At 38.7% G+C, this 18,642-nt stretch overlaps 2 protein-coding genes and 1 non-coding gene across 3 annotated transcripts in view; 1 reads left to right on the plus strand and 2 right to left on the minus strand.

The window, feature by feature from the left end:
- Window positions 1-1,768: 1,768 nt before the first annotated feature.
- Window positions 1,769-9,035, minus strand: LOC135797396 (neprilysin-4-like). The gene is made up of 15 exons (XM_065309758.1): window positions 8,953-9,035; window positions 7,853-8,004; window positions 5,992-6,240; window positions 5,010-5,100; window positions 4,832-4,946; window positions 4,567-4,764; window positions 4,241-4,345; window positions 3,650-4,186; window positions 3,491-3,594; window positions 3,371-3,429; window positions 3,195-3,243; window positions 2,763-2,830; window positions 2,495-2,631; window positions 2,260-2,436; window positions 1,769-2,077 (listed from the first exon to the last, which is right to left on the minus strand). Exons 1-15 carry the CDS (start codon window positions 9,033-9,035, stop codon window positions 1,901-1,903), a joined length of 2,301 nt encoding a protein of 766 aa, XP_065165830.1. The 3' UTR covers window positions 1,769-1,900.
- A 1,594-nt stretch (window positions 9,036-10,629) lies between these two features.
- On the plus strand, window positions 10,630-10,701 carry TRNAW-CCA (transfer RNA tryptophan (anticodon CCA)). The gene has a single exon. It is a non-coding gene; the product is annotated as a tRNA-Trp (tRNA).
- Window positions 10,702-14,474: 3,773 nt separating this feature from the next.
- LOC135797359 (limbic system-associated membrane protein-like) overlaps window positions 14,475-18,642 on the minus strand; it is a 66,354-nt gene continuing 62,186 nt past the window's right edge. The window contains exon 7 of the mRNA XM_065309662.1: window positions 14,475-16,302. Within this exon, the coding sequence (XP_065165734.1) occupies window positions 16,202-16,302 (101 nt within the window). The 3' untranslated portion in view covers window positions 14,475-16,201. The remainder of the gene's footprint in view (window positions 16,303-18,642) is intronic.

Here is an 18,642-nt window from a genome sequence, read left to right on the forward strand (position 1 = left end):
AAAATTCATCTTTGTCAGGAACATTTTTATTTAACGTGAGTAGAATGCGTCATATTGCATCCGATAATATTCGGCTGGTGCACGTATTCAATTTAGTGCATATTAAACTAGATTTTTGCAAAATAAAACGCAAAAAATAAAAATTCACAACATTTTTTTTAGATTTTTCTATGTAGAATATTATATTGTTCACTTTATTAGACTGTTGTTTCAAAATACTCTTGTTCTGCATGCGACCGTTGTGCTTGTCGTGCACGAAGAGAACTGAGCAACCGCACACCTGAAATTGGAAGTTGTGGAAGTCGCGGAAGTCGAAAAGTCAACCGAATTCGTTGCAGTATATCATGCCCGCAATCACGTTATTATATTTGCGTGGTCTTATTGGGTCTCATCGTCCCGTACCAGGACACCGTCTTACATCGCGGCATGCAGCATGCACGATATCCTAACGACGACATAAATAAACACATAATAATATCGGCCGCGGAGGCAAATGAGCTCGAACTCGGTGAGCATTGATTTTTCCCGCCGCCGAGCGACTGACATTATTTACGTAATCTACTGCGCGCAAAGGCATCCCACTGCTTTGCAAATTGTGCCATCGTGTAAGGGACAATAGGGGACACCAACACTGTCAAGAGATATAGAAAACTATGTCAAGACAACACACAAACTAAATAAATTTCTATTTTAGATTTATTTTCATTAAGCGTGGAAATAAAATGAGAATATCTTGCAAAATATTAAATTCACAGAATTAGTAAATATATTGATGGAAAGAGAAATTTATTGTGCATGTTTTAGCTTGAAAAAATTGTCCATTTTTTAAAAATACAAACAGAAATTGAGTTTTTTTTGGAACGCGCGCGGTAAAATATTTTTAACCAACCTAATAAGTAGTAAGAAATAATGAAAACTAATTTGTTAAGTTGCGCATTATTCAATTAACAATGCACCGCGTACACTTTTTACCATTATGTTACTTTTCTTTGAAGAACGCCTTTCTTTGCAAAGCGCGCGCCGCGCGAAAGAGAATGAAATATAAGGCCGCATAAAAGTTGTTTGCCGGAAAGTTTCGCACTTTTCTCCTGCGCGCCTGCTTTGTGCGGCCGACGGGCGAAAGCTTAAGTGGTTAATTCATCCGGAGGCGGCGCGCGCGTCGAACGTCGCTCTTCGTCCTTCTGCCACCGCCATGATTAGCAGCGAGATGCGTGCGGGGTGCGAAAGCAAAACTCACAACTCGCAACGCTACCCTTCGTTGTAATAAATGCATTATGCATGAGAGGTCTTCGTCCCGCTTGCGAGCTTTGTTTTTTTTCCTGGAGTAAAATTTACAGAAAAAAAGAATAATACAACGTATTTCTATTCGTGACAGATACTTCTATCTGTATTCATATATATTTATGAATTTGTCGTGCATTTGGTGAATCAAGGTGAGATATGATGGAAAATTCTGTTGGAAAATGTGAAAATTCCAAAGTGTCGTTATCGTTACATTCTCATGCATTCAGATGGCTGATGTTTTCGGCACGTTAGCTTCCAGTTTTCACTATGTTACCATTTGCAAAGTTGTACTCGTAGAATTCGATTACCTATTATTATCTCAATAGTATTCTGTTTATTATTATGTTAGTAGGTGTTTTTATAGAGTTTCCAAAACACAAATGCAAATTTCCACATAAAAAAGTTTTCATTTAAAGTACTACTATAAAACTTTATTTAAAACAAAAAATTCTTGTACCATTGTAGATATAATCTTGTACCTGATTAGTTTCTATTTCAATCTGTCTGCAATTAAATAAAATTTTATCTAAATTATCACTTTGTACGTCCTGTCCCACAATACGCGAGCCCTGCTTGTGAGCAGGCGGCGTTAATTGAAAATCCGAAGTTGTGCCCGTCACCAGAGTACACATTTGCGCTGTGGATTCATCGGCGCGCCCGCGGGACAATTCCAAGCGGCGGCAAACTCCGCCGAGTTGGCCAATGTGCCCAGGACGCGTACTCTGTTCGGCGCGTGCACGCCATCCACGAGTTTACTCTTCAGCGCGCCGCGCGTCGAATTGCCGCACCATATCTGTAACCATAACCACATCGAGTGCAATTGCATATTAATGCCGTCATTATGTATTCAACACAACAAATATACACACATTATACTCTATATAGTGTAAGTACTATGAGATATTATCAACACAACACAAAGTTGTTATATTACGCAAGTTTCAGATTGTACGTAAACTTTAGAGATAAATTAACCTGTGCGAATCCTAAAAAGAAGAGTTGATCGTCGGTGACGTGCGGTAATCCGGGAAGGCGTTGATGCATTGCGATGCTGTTTCCCGGACGTGTCTGCCGACGCTTGTAGGCGACGAAAGCAGCGCGCAAACCGCCGTTGTCAGCGATGTTTTCACCCTGAGTGTTGACGCCCTGCACCTGAAGCATCACAGATTATGAAATCACAAATAAATTTAAAACATTTTTTTTTGCTTACTTTGAATGCATTTCCTAATTCCGGCATTGTATAATTATTATACTGGTCTATAATACATCTGACTCTGTCATGATAGTGTTGTAAAGTATCCAAAGACCACCATTGTCTTAAATTTCCATTTTCGTCGTATCTGCGGCCTAGGGAGATGTTTAGACATTCAGAAAATTAATGTTTAGACATATGGTGCGTAAATAAATCCCCGCAATTTCACTCTATGTTGATTTATAGTCTAGCTTTTGATACACTTGATACACCTGTGTCCTCTCACCTTGGTCGTCGAATCCGTGCGTTACTTCGTGTCCCATGATGGCCCCGATACCGCCATAGTCGATCGCGCTGCAAATATAAACTTTATCTTAAATCATTTCGAGCGTGATTCTTTGCCCACGTAAACCTCGAGCTTTTGTGCGCTTTGTTACCCAAAGTCGTATAAACAAACAGAGATAAAACGTGCGCGCGTATAAAAAGTTCAATTTTGTCGAATCGCTCGCAACAAGCACCTTCATCTTTACACCCAAGTGTCGGATGTCGAACTTGCTTACTCACAAGATGTAAACATGCATATTCTCTGTGTGAGTGTTTATGTGTAGTTGTGGTTATGCGACAAAAGTGCGCACATAACTTTTATGTGAGTTGCCACACAAAATGTCAGATTGCGCTGGGTGGTTGGGTCAGATACATGCACACACAAAAAACTTACGCGATTCCGTTGCCGTAAAACGGCGGCTTGAGGATGCCTGCTGGGAAAGCTGAAAGCAAGAAATAGAAATAATTTCGGCATGGATTTATACCGCGCACCGCGCCTTTAACGAACGTATTGTTGCGCGCCGCACGAAAAACGAATACGGATGTAAATAAAAGTGCCCAAAAACTTACTGACGGAATTTAGAGTCGCCGAGTAGAAGGCGTTCACTGTTGTTGCTGTAGCCACCCAACTGCAATACCACAACAACACAAACAGATTTATTTCATCTCAAAACATAAAAATATTTTTACCGATTGCGATTTGGTTTCTTTCGGAGATTATGCATTGTACGCCGGACTGCTGCGTTTGTAAGATTCAGGAATGTGTCGAATAAATTATCCTCTAAAACATACGCCTAAAAATATAAAAATTTAAACTTAAATCTCAAAATAAATAAAAAAAAATTGTACGTTTCGATAATACTTATCCAGTTGTGTGGAATTTAAAATCCATCCGGGATATCCAACAAAAGCTCTAATCGCATGCAGTTTACTGAGAGTTTTCTCCCTGGTTACACCATCCATCCAGTCGAGACCATGCACAGCCTCCTCAAAGGCACCTCGCACATCATCCAGCATTGTGAGCACGTTGTTTTTCTCGTGCTGCGTGAGTCTGCTGCGCACGTATGCGTAACTCAAAGCAAGCCCAAAGTTGGCGTTCACATTATTCGTGCATCCCTTCCAGCGGGGCGTCCTCGCTTTGAGTCCGAACAGCTGCTGCGAGAACTCGTACCCCAAGGTTCGAAAATCGGCGATGGTCAAGGGTGCAAGTGCGGAAAAGACGTTCCACCAGATGAATCTCTCCAACATTTCAGGATCGATTTTATCCAGAAGCGATGCTAATCTCTGCATGTAGAATAAATCCAACAGGATAACTTTATCCTTTTTATTATCTAAGATAACCGAGGTATCATTGAAGATGATTTCTAAATATTGCGTCCAATTAACCTAAGTGTTAATAAATTATTAGGTTATTTTTTGAGGTTATTATGTGTTTTGTACCAGTTGCCATTTTTCATGCCCGGGTGGTCCTTGCTCGAGCTCATGGAGGGTCACCTCGTGAAAAAGATGGTTCGTACTGCGGCGCTCTTGGACGGGGGTCATGACCTACATACACACACACACACGCTCTGGATAACTCTGATTTACTATTCGGACTATACGGCTCGGTTCGTGCGTGATTTATGCGTGCGTTTCGTATTCGTCGCGTCGTGTCCTGTCCGCGTCCGTGTTCTACTCGCGCTACTCAGGTCGTGCAGGTCGTGGGCAAGGAAAAAGCGCATGATGCAAATGTAATTGTCTGATTAATACGCTCAGAGGTTTTTTACCTGTGCGATTTGTGTTGCAACGCTGATGACATCCGCCGCAAAGTTTTCACCCTCGATGGGGGTGAGTGCCGCACCGCTCCAATTTGCATACGTTGTCAGCATTTTTACAATATGCCGCTTGTATTCAGTTAGTTCGTGCGTGAATTTATCGGATTGCAGGAGGAATTTTTCACCGAATCCAGGCGAGATTTGTTCGATCTGAAAGTGATAATTTAGTTTATTTAGCTCCGCCTAGAAAATTATTGCGCATGCGTGAGTTACTCACCACAATTTTGTATAGTGATGAATTACGCACATCTTCTGCTATATTAAAGCCATAGAGTATGTTTATTCCGAGCAAACGACGACTTTTTGCGATGGTAAATAACCAGTCAAATTCTGTCCCAAAATTGAAACTTTCTGTTTTATTTACTTTAATTAAAGAATCTGCTTGTTCCTTTAATGTGGTATTTAATTGTCCTGGCGGCAGCGTTGACAGTCCGACCGCTTGTAATGTACGTTTAATTGGCTCTAATCCCTTGCGTTCCAACTCGTCTGCAAATAATTATAAAATCTGAATTTATGAAATTTAAATGAAGGAAATTCGTAATAATTTATCATCGCGCACAAGAAGCAGGAATGCTTGCCTGCTGACAGGACATATTAAGTTCTTGCTGCGAGTCCTGACGCGTGTGTCGTCCGTTTACGACGTAATTGCAGCAGCAGCACGGCGGCCGGAGCTATTGTGATGTGATAGTATGATAAGCGTCATATTCGCGACGAGTCCTAGGACTAGATTAACAATAAGATACTCCTGGCAGTCGGGGCCATAAACGGAGTGGTCGCGATTAAGCCGCCAGAGCCAGCTTCGGCCATGCGTGCCGGCGCATGTAGGCCGCTACTGCCGCCGCCCATGTGACAGGGGAATCCTGTGACAAATGACAGGATTTGCGGGCGATGATTGATAGCGTCGGGCTTGCTTGAAATATACACCCACGTGATTCGCATATTATATTCTAGTTTTGCTCCGGAATGCAAGAAATTGTCAAGAATATTAAATTTTCGAACCAGCACATTGGAAAACACTGTTTTCTCTACAGAAACAGTGAAAATATTGTTTTCTGAATCACGGTGTGGAAAACACTGTTTTCTATACAATAACCTGACTTGGAAAACATTGTTTTCTATACGGAAACATTAAAAATATAGTTTTCTGAATCACAGTGGGGAAAACACTGCTTTCTTTGATTGGAAAATATTGTTTTCTATACAGAAATATTGAAAATATTGTTCTCCAAATCACGGTGTAGAAAACATTGTTTTCTATTAATATCGTGGTTTTGATAACATTGTTTTCCGCATTATAGTGGATAAAACACTGTTTTCAACTCTAGATATATAAAACATTATTTTATATTATTGATAGAAATAGAGTATTGATATTACCTGTATTCATACAAGTCTTGTACAACAATTTAGCCTTCCTGACTGCACTGGGTTCATCCGAAATCGAATTAGGTGTCTCGAGGATGCCGCGCATTTCGACCAACAAGGACTCACGCAGCACGGCCAGCCGGTCCCAAGTGGCCGTCCACTCGGGCACCGGATTGTCCTTCATCCAGGCGCCGCACGCGTACTGATAAAAGTCCGAGCAAGGATCCGCCGAGCGATCCATTGCTCGCAGGACACCGGATGCTGCAAAATAAACAACGGCGTAATAAAAAACAAACAAAACAACGAATAAAACGAAAGTTTCGCCGAAATAAAAACAGTTGCTGCTTAATTAATACCAAAACAAATATTTCAAGTCATAAAATTGCATAAAAAACACATTTCGAGATGTAAAAAGGACGAAAAGGAAAATTGAGCGTGGTTTTTGTGGACTTTCGGATGGACCGAAGCTGAAGCCGTAGAATAGGCTGGAACGTAATGCAATAAATAAGAATATAATAAGTTTTCACGCCACATAAATCCATCGGGATTTATTTATTATCCAGGCAGACACTGCTTCGGTAAGCAATGTTTTATTATGTTAATTGAAAGGAGAAATTAAAACGAAATTAATTTTTAAAATGGATCGTGAATAATGTTAAGTATTTTACTTAATTAAAAGATGATTACGCGAAGCATTATCATTATTAAGTTTCACATGTGTTTAACACTGAATGAAAACCTCTTTTCGCCCACGCATGCGGTATTACGCACTATACGATCGCAATATATTGTTTGCGAGATGAAACGCGTTTGACATTCGCACCCTTTCAGGCCCGCAGGTAAACGCACCGACGCCACGGCTACAACAAGATTAATTACACATTGGTTTCAATGATGATTAATTGGAGTTATAGATGATATATTAGTCGTTGTGCGGTGCGTACGCAATGAGCGAACCACGTTTCATTTCGCTGAAAGCCACCGCCAACGCGAAAAAAAACGTACAACAACAAGAAAATCAGCCGCGACTAGTGTTTGTGTTCCATGAAAGAAAAAATTAAAACCCACAAAAACATTAAGAATATAAGCATGAACCAGCAAACAAGCAAAAAGAAGTGAAAAACGCGAAAATAAATGATGCAGAGATTGTTTGAGTTTGCAAAAAAGTTATGCCCGAAAGTTTTGCAAAAAATTGAATGGATGGAAAAAGTTCATTAGTACTTTATGTGTCACAAACATAGCGAAAACTTTTAGAAAATTATTTTTTTAATGCAAAACAAGCAAACAAATAATTAATTTTATTGTAATTATGTTTTTTAAAAATAATGAAAAAAAGTTTCGCGTGTTTGCATTTTGGTTATTTTTGTGTTTATATTTACATTTACGTTTGTATCTTTTCGTGTGTAATTTCAGGCGTTTAGCTTTATCTCCAAAATATAATTAGCTTATCTGTGTGCGTAATAAAATATTTCGATTATTCGCGTTCGTGGAGCCGCCAAATTCCCGGAAAATACCTTTTGCGCGGCGTCCTTTTCGGCGCGTTCAAACGCCCTGCGGGTTTTTGCTTTTTCGCGTTCTCCTCCATCCGCCGCGCGCGCATTTCATTTAATTCGCCGATTATAACGGTCATTACGGCCCGCGTCGCGGAATAACAAACACAAAGCACATTTTCGTCTTTAATTTCCCGCGCAAAGGCGCCAAGACAAGAAATTCGCAGTGAAAAATAAGACCAAAATCGACTTCAAAGTAATTTCGGGCTTTCGAGGTGCATAATACACTAATTAAAAGGCATCCATTTTTAAATTAAATTGAATTATACAATATTTATTATCATTTATTTAATTATGGCAAATAAATAAAGATATTTCAGTACCTGTATTAATGCATTGTTCACTCAAGCAGATTCCGTCTTGTTTTGTGAAAAGTTGCGCGTTAATTAGGATCCAGGCTGATCCGAGGATGAGTGTGACGTTGACGGCCAGCAGGATAAACGTGGCGAAACCGCCAAAGCCCTGCAGACGTGAGCTGGAAGCAGACAATCAGAAAATTTACATTTTAAAATAATTAGCAAAGTAATTAATTAATATAAGAGTGTGTTATTCATAAAACTATTCATTTATGACATTAATTAATTGCAGCTTATATTATTTCAACTTAAAATATTCACTGAGACTAAAGTCATTCTAAATGCAGTCCTTGTACGTTAAATTAAAAATTTTATTTAAAAAAACGCAAAAAGTTGTTTCTGGGGGTATTTTTTATGTAATTAATTTTGACACGCTGTTCATTATCATTTTCCTTACCTTTTAAAACAACACGTGTGTGTAATAATCATAAACAAGAAAAAAACAACCACTCTAATGCGTTGTTGCTTCGTTTTGCATTACTTTGGTGTTATTTCGATGTTCCCTTGGTTTTGACGCTCGCCAGTGGTAATTGCACTTCATCAACCACCCTCTCACACCCTCATACCCCTTTATAGCGCGCCGAGTATACGTACGTGTACTCATTTAATTCTTACGTCTGCGTAATTAGTTTTCGCACGTTCGCGTTTTCATTATTCTCCGCAGTTCGACGCGCCGCGAGGATTGTAAATTTAATATATGCGGACGAATATTCATTCGGAAATTTAATTTTAAACAAACGTCATCATATTTTCCCGAAGAGAAAATCCTAGAAACGACTTCAAAGAATGGCATTAAAATCGCGCGCTATTCTTCAGTGAAATTTTCTCTTAGGGTTTTACGAAATGAATGAATCTAAGCGGCGAAGAATGTGAAACAAAGAGAAACAAACGTGAATGTAATAAATGTAATTCCTTTTCTGCGACGCGCTTTCATTATCGTCGCCGGCGTCGAGTCGCGACGCGCAATTTTAATTATCGCCCAGGATTCGAGAGTCTACCGGAGGATAGCGCGAAAGGAAAAATGTCATTCAATATGTAACCCCACGTAAGAATACAATTAACAATACAATGTGAGCGTTAATTTCGTCTTCTGCGTTTCGTTCTCTTTTGAGCGTTTTTTTTTCGTCTCGGTTTTCTTGGCTTTTGCCATTATTCAGTTTTATTCACCAGTTTGGGTAGTATTTGAACTTTTAAAATGCGTAATTAAAAATGTAATTTATCGACGCGATTACGCCGCGAGTTCTGCGTCTGGAATCGAAATCTGATGGGATTCGCATTTGTTCGCATCGGGGGCGGCTGAGAATTGCAATAAAACCGAACGGCCACTTTCTGGAGTAATAAAAACGGTGCGTTACGCAATGCGAGTTAATTTCTTTAATTCAGATCCATTTAGATTGGGTTTGAGTATGAAATTTAACATTTCGAGTTATATTTCGTAATTGTTTACCGTAAATTCTAATTAGGGTTTTGAATTTAATGTTAGCTTAGTTTCCATTGCACACTAGTTGCATCAATTCGAGAGATTCATCCCCAATTGCGCGCTTTCGACGTTTCCAATTTGCCGCTGCAGCAATTGAATGGAATTAGCTGCAAATTGCAGCACAACTAAAACGCCACCGCATCGTTGGCAGCATCATAACCGTTTGTTAACGTTAAGTTCAATTTCCATCGCGTTTCAAATCAGCCACCTCACGCATGTTGCATTTTCGCCGATTTATTTACAAGCACTACGCGAATTGAGCCGTGCCCGATTTTGTTATGCAAAAAGTGCCAATTTGCAAGCCAATTACTAGAATGACGTGCGTAAATGTTTTGTTTGCATTGTTAGATGGACGTGTTTTGAACCGGTGAAAGGTAAACAAATTGATTGCGTTTGTGATCGAACCGGATTGCGCAATCGACTTTCACTGAGCGCGCGCACAAAACTGCACACAACAGCGGATCACGTCGGAGTGTGTAATGCGAGATTAATCTAATGGCACATTTACGAAATGAAATTGTTTATTGTATTATGTCGTCATGTTGTTTCTTTTCATTTTGTAATTTTATTGCAGCTTCCTATTGATTATCTTTTTATCTATTGGCGTATTATGCCATTTACCATGTAATAGATTATCTTTTGTAATGTTAAAAGCAAAAAATACTTACGTTTTGTTCTCGAGTTTTTCATCTTCATGGATACTTATCTGAAAACGTTTAATTTCATTTAGTATTATATATAATATAAAAATGAATTGCAAAATCTGTTGGTAAGCGCATAACTCGACAACACCTAGACCAATTTGGCCAGTTCTGTTTTTTAAATGTTCGTTAAAGTCTAAGGATGGTTTCACGGTGAGAAAAATTCGAATAATCACCGGGAAAACCCGAAAGACAGCCCTTTTCTCTAGGATAAAAGTTGGCATTGAGATTCGATCATAGTTATTGTTAAATAGTTCAATCCTAGATGGCGCGCTGAAGTGCAGTATTAGCAATTTTTTATATAATTAATTTCTTTAAAATAAAATTGCGAATCTTATTGATAGAATTAACACATCCTATGTTTAGAACAAGAAAGTAAAAACGAATTACATTTTTATTAAACATTACCGGGACAAAGACTAGTGTTTTAATAATAATAGAATATGAAGTTAATAATCTCCGCAGTCCGTGCAGCCTGCAACCAATCTATTAATGATCTATGCATGAAAAACTGTACACTTCCCCTGAAAATGATTTACGCACTCTCGCCGCCAGTTTTTAACGACTCCGTGGCGCAACGGTAGCGCGTCTGACTCCAGATCAGAAGGTTGCGTGTTCAAATCACGTCGGGGTCAAAGACTTCGTTTTTTACCAATTTAATTTTTTATTAATAGCTATTATATGGATTACTTCATTTTAAAATAATTATTAATTAAAAGTGAGTTTTTGTGTAGCATGAGTAAAAATGAAATCGAAATTTAAATTATAATAAAATCGCACGCTTGCCGATGCATTAAAAACGAGAATATCAGTTAAGCGTTCGCCGCTCATTACCATCGACATTGCCGCACGCCAAGTTCATTCAATTAGTACTCGTATTTGCTTTATTAGCGTCTCACTTTCTAACACTCATAAAAATCGTACATAATTAACGACTAATCGATGTTGTTCATTACAGCACGAGCGTAAATTATGCTCAAATTATAATTTTTACACCTTAAATACTCCGAAAGATAATTATGCAAATTATATATGTTTAATTTATTTAAAAACCGTGAAATTACTGAATAATTAAAGTAAATTTAATAAAATTTAAAAGAAAATTATATTTTTACTGAAAATTTTTGTTTTATTTGTTTTAGTTAATTTTGTTAATTTTTTAGCTCTTTTACATACGTAACAAAGTTGCGCAACTCGCAATTTGTTTTTGTGCTCGCGGTATTTAATCAGCAGCAGCGTTGATTGAACATCAAACCGATTGTGCGTGCACGTGAATCAAATAAAATTGAATAATTCAATTCGGCAGTTGCAAGAGATTTTGGCAATCGTTGTTATGAAATCACTTTTAATCCACAATGGATTTAATCACTAACTAAATTTAATCAAAAACTGTTAATATATTAAATCATATTAAATACTTACACTTTTTAAATCCATTTTATTCACTTTAAAACTAATTTAACACTTAAGTAGGTTTTAAAATAACAGGTTTTTATAAGTTTTGATATAAATAATTACATTTTAATTATGTTTCAAGCACTAAAAATGAGATTACAAGTTTGTAGGATAGTTTATTATTGTCTGATTAGTTCTTGTTGAAGGTATGAGCCGCGATGAGGAATTAAACGCGCAGACGTAGAGAGTGAGTGTCTTACGCCGCTCGCGGTTTGCAACTAACATAAGCTAAATTTCAATTTGAAGCGAATTAGTGAAGTTGGTGAAGGAACACGAGCATGCAAGCAAGAAATATTACAAGAAGTAGGAGTTATGTTTAATATATTATAAAACTAGTGAGTTTTTTAAAAAAATGTCAGAAAATTTGTTTTTTGCTTGTTTTGTTGAAGGATGAAAGCAATTATCCTGTTTCCTTAAAAAATCCGCCCTTAACTTCAACTGCATCTTGTTTAACGTGTTTAGCATTGTATTTTTTTATCACGCACGCTTTTTCGGCGTCCCCTTTTTATCTTATTTATCCTCGTAACGTTTTTGGCGATGGTGGCCGATGCGAGCGACATCCTGGCATCCTCACTTCCTGGCTCACACACTGACATCTTGCCATCCTGGCTGGCGTCGTGCCCGCGCGATAAAATCTACGATAACAACCCGACCCCCGGCCATCGCCAAAGCCACGCTAAGTTGCCTCTTACCGTTTTTAACTCAACAGGAGCGCCGTGTAGGTGGAAATGGTGGAAAACGCGCGCACGATGGTAATGTGCGAACACGCAAATGCATCGCATCAATTCTCGTTTCTTTCGTTTCGTGCGTTTTTCCGAGTGCGAGTGCGCGAGTGCTCCGAGGGAAACGTACGACTTTGCATGCGGATGCAAGCGGCTAAATTTAGAGCAGCGACGCTAAACGCGGTGTCCTCTTATCCCGACATCGTTCCAGATTTACAATCCCCATTGTGGATTAGCTCCCGTTCTCAGCGGATATATATCTGGGCAAAAATGCTAAACATTAAACAACAAAATAAAAAAGTATTCAACAAAAATCATAATTATATTCCACACTAACACAATTTGTGTAAATATTTACAAATAAAAAACTTTTATTTTTAATTTACGGTATTTCGCGTGGATTCAAAGTGTTTAAGCGTGTTATTAGCGGTTTTGGTTTTGGTTTCGCGTTCAACTCGGCGCGTTAAAATAATTACATCTCTTCAGGTTGTTTACAGGTTGGATATGGCCGCATCACGCAACGTTTTCGTTTCGTCGCAATGTTACAAGAACAAATTAGGCGTAACTAGCGCACCGCTCGAGTTATTCCACTCAAATCAGCCCGATGTGCATACCACACTTTCGATATGGAGATCGAAGCGAGCTGACGAAACCGCAAACGTGCAGAATCAACATCCGAGCAAACTTTAGCAGACTTTAGTTTATACTCGGCGTAACGCTGTTCTGATAAACAACTTGCTGGTAAACCTAGTGCAGTGAATTAATCAAGCGCGTGATTATTGCACTTCCTTTCGTCTTTGTTACGTTATTTATGTTATGACGGTGATACTATATTATAAACTTTTACTTTATTTAAGTATAATTCTAGCTTTACTTTATCAAGAGATTGTGTTTTGTGAGTTTTGGAGAAAGGTTTTATTTAAATTTTTGCGAAATTAATTTGAATTTTATTACTTTATCAATAAATAATCTTACAGCAACTTTCTAGAGAAATTCATTAAGTATAATTATAATATTTATGATTTCCAAACACTATCAATGTCTGAGATTGGTCATAATTACTTTATCATACTCCAATTACGGCAATTATGTACAAGAGTATAAATGGTTAGAAAGTGTCCTAATATTTGAGCCATAATTCACTGTTTTTCTCAAGTTTAAATAAGAAATAGTTTATTATGTATCAAGTGGCTAAATGAGGCTTTTAACAACGTTTAGTCACGTGATGCTTACGTTATTTTTTACTTCTGCTATATTTCCACGTTTAGTGTTTGTATTTGAACTTTTTATTTTAAATCTTCGAAATTCGCTCGCACACTATTAGACTAAGAGCCCGTGACGGCCAGACTTTCGTCACGGGCTCTTGCTCTATATTGGGAAATGTAAAGTTATAAATGTTGTGCCGCGCCTACACGAGTAGCAGCAGCACCTGTTTTGACTTGTTTGACTGGCGGTGCATTGCATTTCATATTGTCTGGTGCCGCACCGTAGGCAAATGCGCAGGTGCAAGCTCTGCCCCGTAGATAATACCCGTAGATAAAGTACTTTACCCACGACTTGGCCGTCCGTATATAAAATATCACTTTTTGTGTCAAAATCCGTGGAAAAACTGACGCTTTATACCTGGAAGTAGAAGAAAACGTTTTAGATCTCCTGTTGCATTGAAGAATCTGTGATTTCTGAACATTTTTTTATTATTTGGTTGAAAGACTGCAATAAACTTCATTGACTAAAATAGTAACAAAATACGCTAAATCCACTCATTGTCCGGAAATATTACTGCAATATAAAATGTTTTAAGGCATTTGAAACACATCCTGAAGATTTAGACATCAAAAATACCCATAACTTGTAACTTGAATCATTGATATTGACCATTACGGAAAGGATACAATGAGAAAATCGATATTTGAAGCTGAATCGCGTCCTAAAGCTGTAAGACGATTGGAATTGTTGGAAAGTTTCAACTTACCCTTGTTAACAAGTGCGCAGCAACGTAATTAGTGTACTTACTCCACTAAAAGATAAAAATATACTTCAGAAAGGGATTACATGTTATCAATGCTGACATTTCTTTCAATCAAGTTACAATTTCTGCAATTTATGGTAAAAAATTTATAAAAACACCAAATTTGATACTCATTCATAATTTATTTATAAAACAACAAACAATTTTGTCTATATTTTCATATATATTTATTTTTTATATATATAATATTCATGATACCGCCACTTATAGTTTTCTCCACTTGTTTTCTTACTTGTTTTTATCGTTCGTATAGATGAGCCATCTAAAAATTAAATTTCATCTTTCTCGATGGCCCACTTATACCTATACATGTTTTTTTTATAGTTTATGTTGCTTAGCGATCGATTTACTTGCAATCCCAACACGTTGCTTCATTCCTTATCATACATTTTATCATCACATCGTGCGATGCACGGAAAACGTACAGTAATATATTAACTTTATGTACATACAAATCGCAAATTTTCTTTTTGCGCTTTCATTCGCCGTTTCGTGAGATATCAACATTATTACAAGAAAATAAATATAAACATTTACAACACAACAGTGTATTCGTTTCGTTGAGGTTAAAATTTTTTGATTTACAAAGTGGAAATTGATCAAGATACGCATTGAATCTCCGTGTGGGTGTGGTGGTCGAGAGTGGTTAGGTCCAAATGAGGCCTTCCGGTGCAGATGTCCGGATCAGCACACGCGCCATTTAGTCACACATTCATCACCGGATCGCAGGAGCAGACCTCGTCCCGGACCCAAAGCCCGAAGTGCTCGTGACATGTACAGAACATGTGTATATTTACAACTTCCATTACACACCGGGCCGAACTTTCCCCGATCACCAATTACCGAATCGGTAATCCTTTCGCATTCGACCCGAGCTTAATCCTCAGTGCTTCGTCCACCTCGTTTCACCTAAACTTTTTTTTGCGCTCGCGTTTGTTTGTTTGTTACTAAAATATAAAATAACAAAAAAATATTTCTGGATTAACTTCAGACGTCGTCTAATTTCAGGAGGAGAACGAGCACGACAGCCGATTGAGGACGTCAGCGGACGATAAATTGCATTTTACGACGCGAGTGTTATTAACGATGCTTATCTGCGCGTCCTCTTCGTCTTGCAGGCAGCCATCTTGATCCTTCCTGCTTCGTTTCCTTCCTGACGTGATGTACGGTGAAGGATTTGCGAAAATTTGCTCCTGTTCATAATTAGGCTTATGTTCCGGCGGTGTCAAACAATTTGCTTTCAATTTTCACGCCGTACGCACGCCGAAAACGCTTAAAATTCAATTTCGGTGTCGCCGCAAAAGAAGAACGCATTAAAACGTCGATTATGGATAATTCCCTTGCGGGGCGTTGTAAAATCGACGTAATTGCATTATAATTGAGCGAGGTTTTAGCGAATTTTCGGCGTGGGCGAAGTTAATGACGCGTCTGCTTCCCATTTTCTTAAAATCTGCGCTTCAAGAGTTAAAAATCCCATCTTCACTGTGTTTATCGCACGTTTACTTACGAATTATTTAAATAATTAATCATATGTTGTAGAATACTGGTAGTCTGGTAGTCGTTTGCTGTTTCATCCATTCTTTTGTCATTTTCGCTCGCATTTTATAGTTAATTTAACGTTTAAAAGTGTATGTTATTTAATTATACGTAGAAGTTGTTTGGTTGCATTATTTATGTTTAGTTTTATGATTTTTTCTTTTGATAACATGCTGCTTATCGTCTTAAAAACGCGTTTAGTACATAGTACGCACTGGAAACAGTCAATAACATTCGACGCCATCTTGGTGCGTCACACGGCCGCCATTTTGTGCAGATGACGCTGGCTGCGTATTTCTTTGTATCTCTTGATATGATAACAACACCGTGCGAGTTTGGATTTTAGCCGAGGTCGCGGACGAACGCCGCCCCGGGAGTTGGCAGCGCAGTGGGTCACCGGAGGCGCCAGACGGTCACGCATGCCGCCGCCAGGATCAGCTGCAAGCTGGTGTCACCCGTCCCAGCTGCACTTTGTACTGCAGCCGGTAATTCACCTATAAACACACAAAAAACATAAAAATGTTATAAATCAGGTTATGTTTCATATAGCGTTTGAGGTTAACAGGATTAATGTAGGCTATTTGTCATACACAGACAATAAAACAATAAAGCATCGTGAAACAAATAAAAGATGTCCGGTTTCTTGCAGTTTTGGCAAAAGCCACGCCAGTGTTTATGGTTGAATTTCGTGATGGTTGAGTTTTTGCTCGACAGCAACGGCATCACTAAACGACATTAAAACATTAAAGCCTTTCAACCGAAACCATTACGGCTTTTTGCGCGCGTTCTTCATGCGGCGCCCGAATTTCGAAATTCTTGTATTATTTACGAGCCGGCGTCCATCCGTTTCGGGTTTCTTTCTGCTCGTTTCTTAGCGAAGGCTAACGAAGTAAAACCTTGCAATGAACTAAAAACGAACGAAAATGGGGCAGAATTAAGACGAGTTGCGGACGGGCCTCATCTCACGGGTGGTGCGAATTCGCCCCTTGGAACGAATTCCATCTCATCACATAACTTCTTTTTTGCTTTCATGAAGCATTCGTGCGTTGTTTTTCTCTGCTCTCGAACACGTTAACCTTGAGAGATGTGAAATGCTCGCTCATAAATTACGGAAATTGTTTTATGTAACGCCGAAAATTAGATTTATTGTATTATTGTTCGCGCAAGTTGAGTGTGCGAAATTAATAATTCAGAAGTTTTAATTGATTAAACCTGTTTTAATTAATGAAAGAGTTATTTTTAGTTTTCGCACGACAATATTTCTCTTTTCCGGCCATGGCGGTAGTTCGTGGTAGTCTGGAGAGCTGAAATTGACTCGCGGCGATTTATACTTTGCGGAAAACAATAATAAACGTCCTCTGGATTTATGCGCCGGGCTTTGGGGCTGCAGTTTGGTGCCAAAACGACCCCCAACCACCCCTAGGCGAGCTTTTTTTCGATAGTGATGATTTTTGCCGGAGCGCTTTCATCATTGGGGTTTTCATCGACAGTCGATGAACGCCACGCATGAATGCAACCCGTGCTCAATGATAAACTACCTCAAATAAACTTCCATTTAATTTCGATCATTCTACGTTTCTTTTCCCATTACATCCGTTTATGAGAGATTTTTTTCCTCGGTGGTTGTAATAACATAACCTTTTTTCAGTTTGACATGTACTGTGTGTTGCCTACAAATGAAATTTTAATTATTTACGATTTCACTGCGAATTAATTTCGAGATGCGACCACAATGATAGCCGAGTGATAACAAAGTGTATTGCGCGTTTAATTAACATCCATGCGGCGGCAGCGTTATCTCTTATCACGTGTGCGTTGCGAGCGGTTGTTAATAGATCATCGAGGGAGTGGTAAACACGTAAACATCAAACCAAACACGTCCAATGTCCAGCGTTCAGCGGCCAGCGCATAATCTAAAGCGCGTTTCCAGATCCATCGATGGATGCAAAACGCATCAAACATTCATTATGGTTATTGATTGTGCGTGGGCGGCACGCACGTGAGTGTAATACGAAACGAGACGAGGGATGCACGCCTACAGGGATGATCGTTATGGGTGTTTGGGGGCGGCTGTGGTCAGCGTTTGATTAAGTAAAAGTTATCAAACGTGCACACGCACATTGTGTACATAAAGTTGCATAAACGGAGCCGGACAGGAATAAATCGATGACTAACCAATTCTGATGCAGAATTTACAAAAAATGTTGTAATTTATGATTGCAAATAAAAAAATCTATTGTATTTTTTGCCCTCTACGAAATTGAAGCAATAAATAACGTCCGCGTTTGTATTATCCTTGTATATCTGTACGGTAATTTGATTTTCTGCACGTGAATAAAAGCGAAATCTGCATTTTGCGAGCGTTTTCCATGAATTATTCCCGGAGTGATTGGCCGATATCGCATTTAACGAGCGACGCCAACTTATGACTTATGCACGGCGAACACAGGCTGTGAACGCGAAAGAGAGCAAAGCTGTCGGCGGCAGAGGGAAAAACCGATGCCGAAGGATAATTACGGAGCGGCGGAAGATGCACGACGTGCGCGAGTATTTATGCGGCGCTGCTTTACTCGCCGAGCGCTTCCTGACGCTCGGGAAACTTGCTGCAATTATGGAAAGTTCACTTAATAACATGTCTCTGCAGCCAACTGCTTTACGAACATCAAATTTAACCGATTCAAGATGTTCGAAGTATTTTCAGCGTTCAATGGGCAATAAAATTACTCATACAATCTGCTTTGATTGAAATGTTGCGTGATTTTCTATATTTTGCAATTTTGACATTAATCAAGTCATTTTTAAGAAAATTCTGTAAAACGTTGTTTGAGCTAAAA

This window comes from Atheta coriaria, unplaced genomic scaffold (genome assembly GCF_025399875.1).
Source record: "Atheta coriaria isolate IRGN ID8LTWV9N9 unplaced genomic scaffold, Caltech_Dcor_3.1 hic_scaffold_8_pilon, whole genome shotgun sequence".
NCBI lineage: Eukaryota > Metazoa > Arthropoda > Insecta > Coleoptera > Staphylinidae > Dalotia > Dalotia coriaria.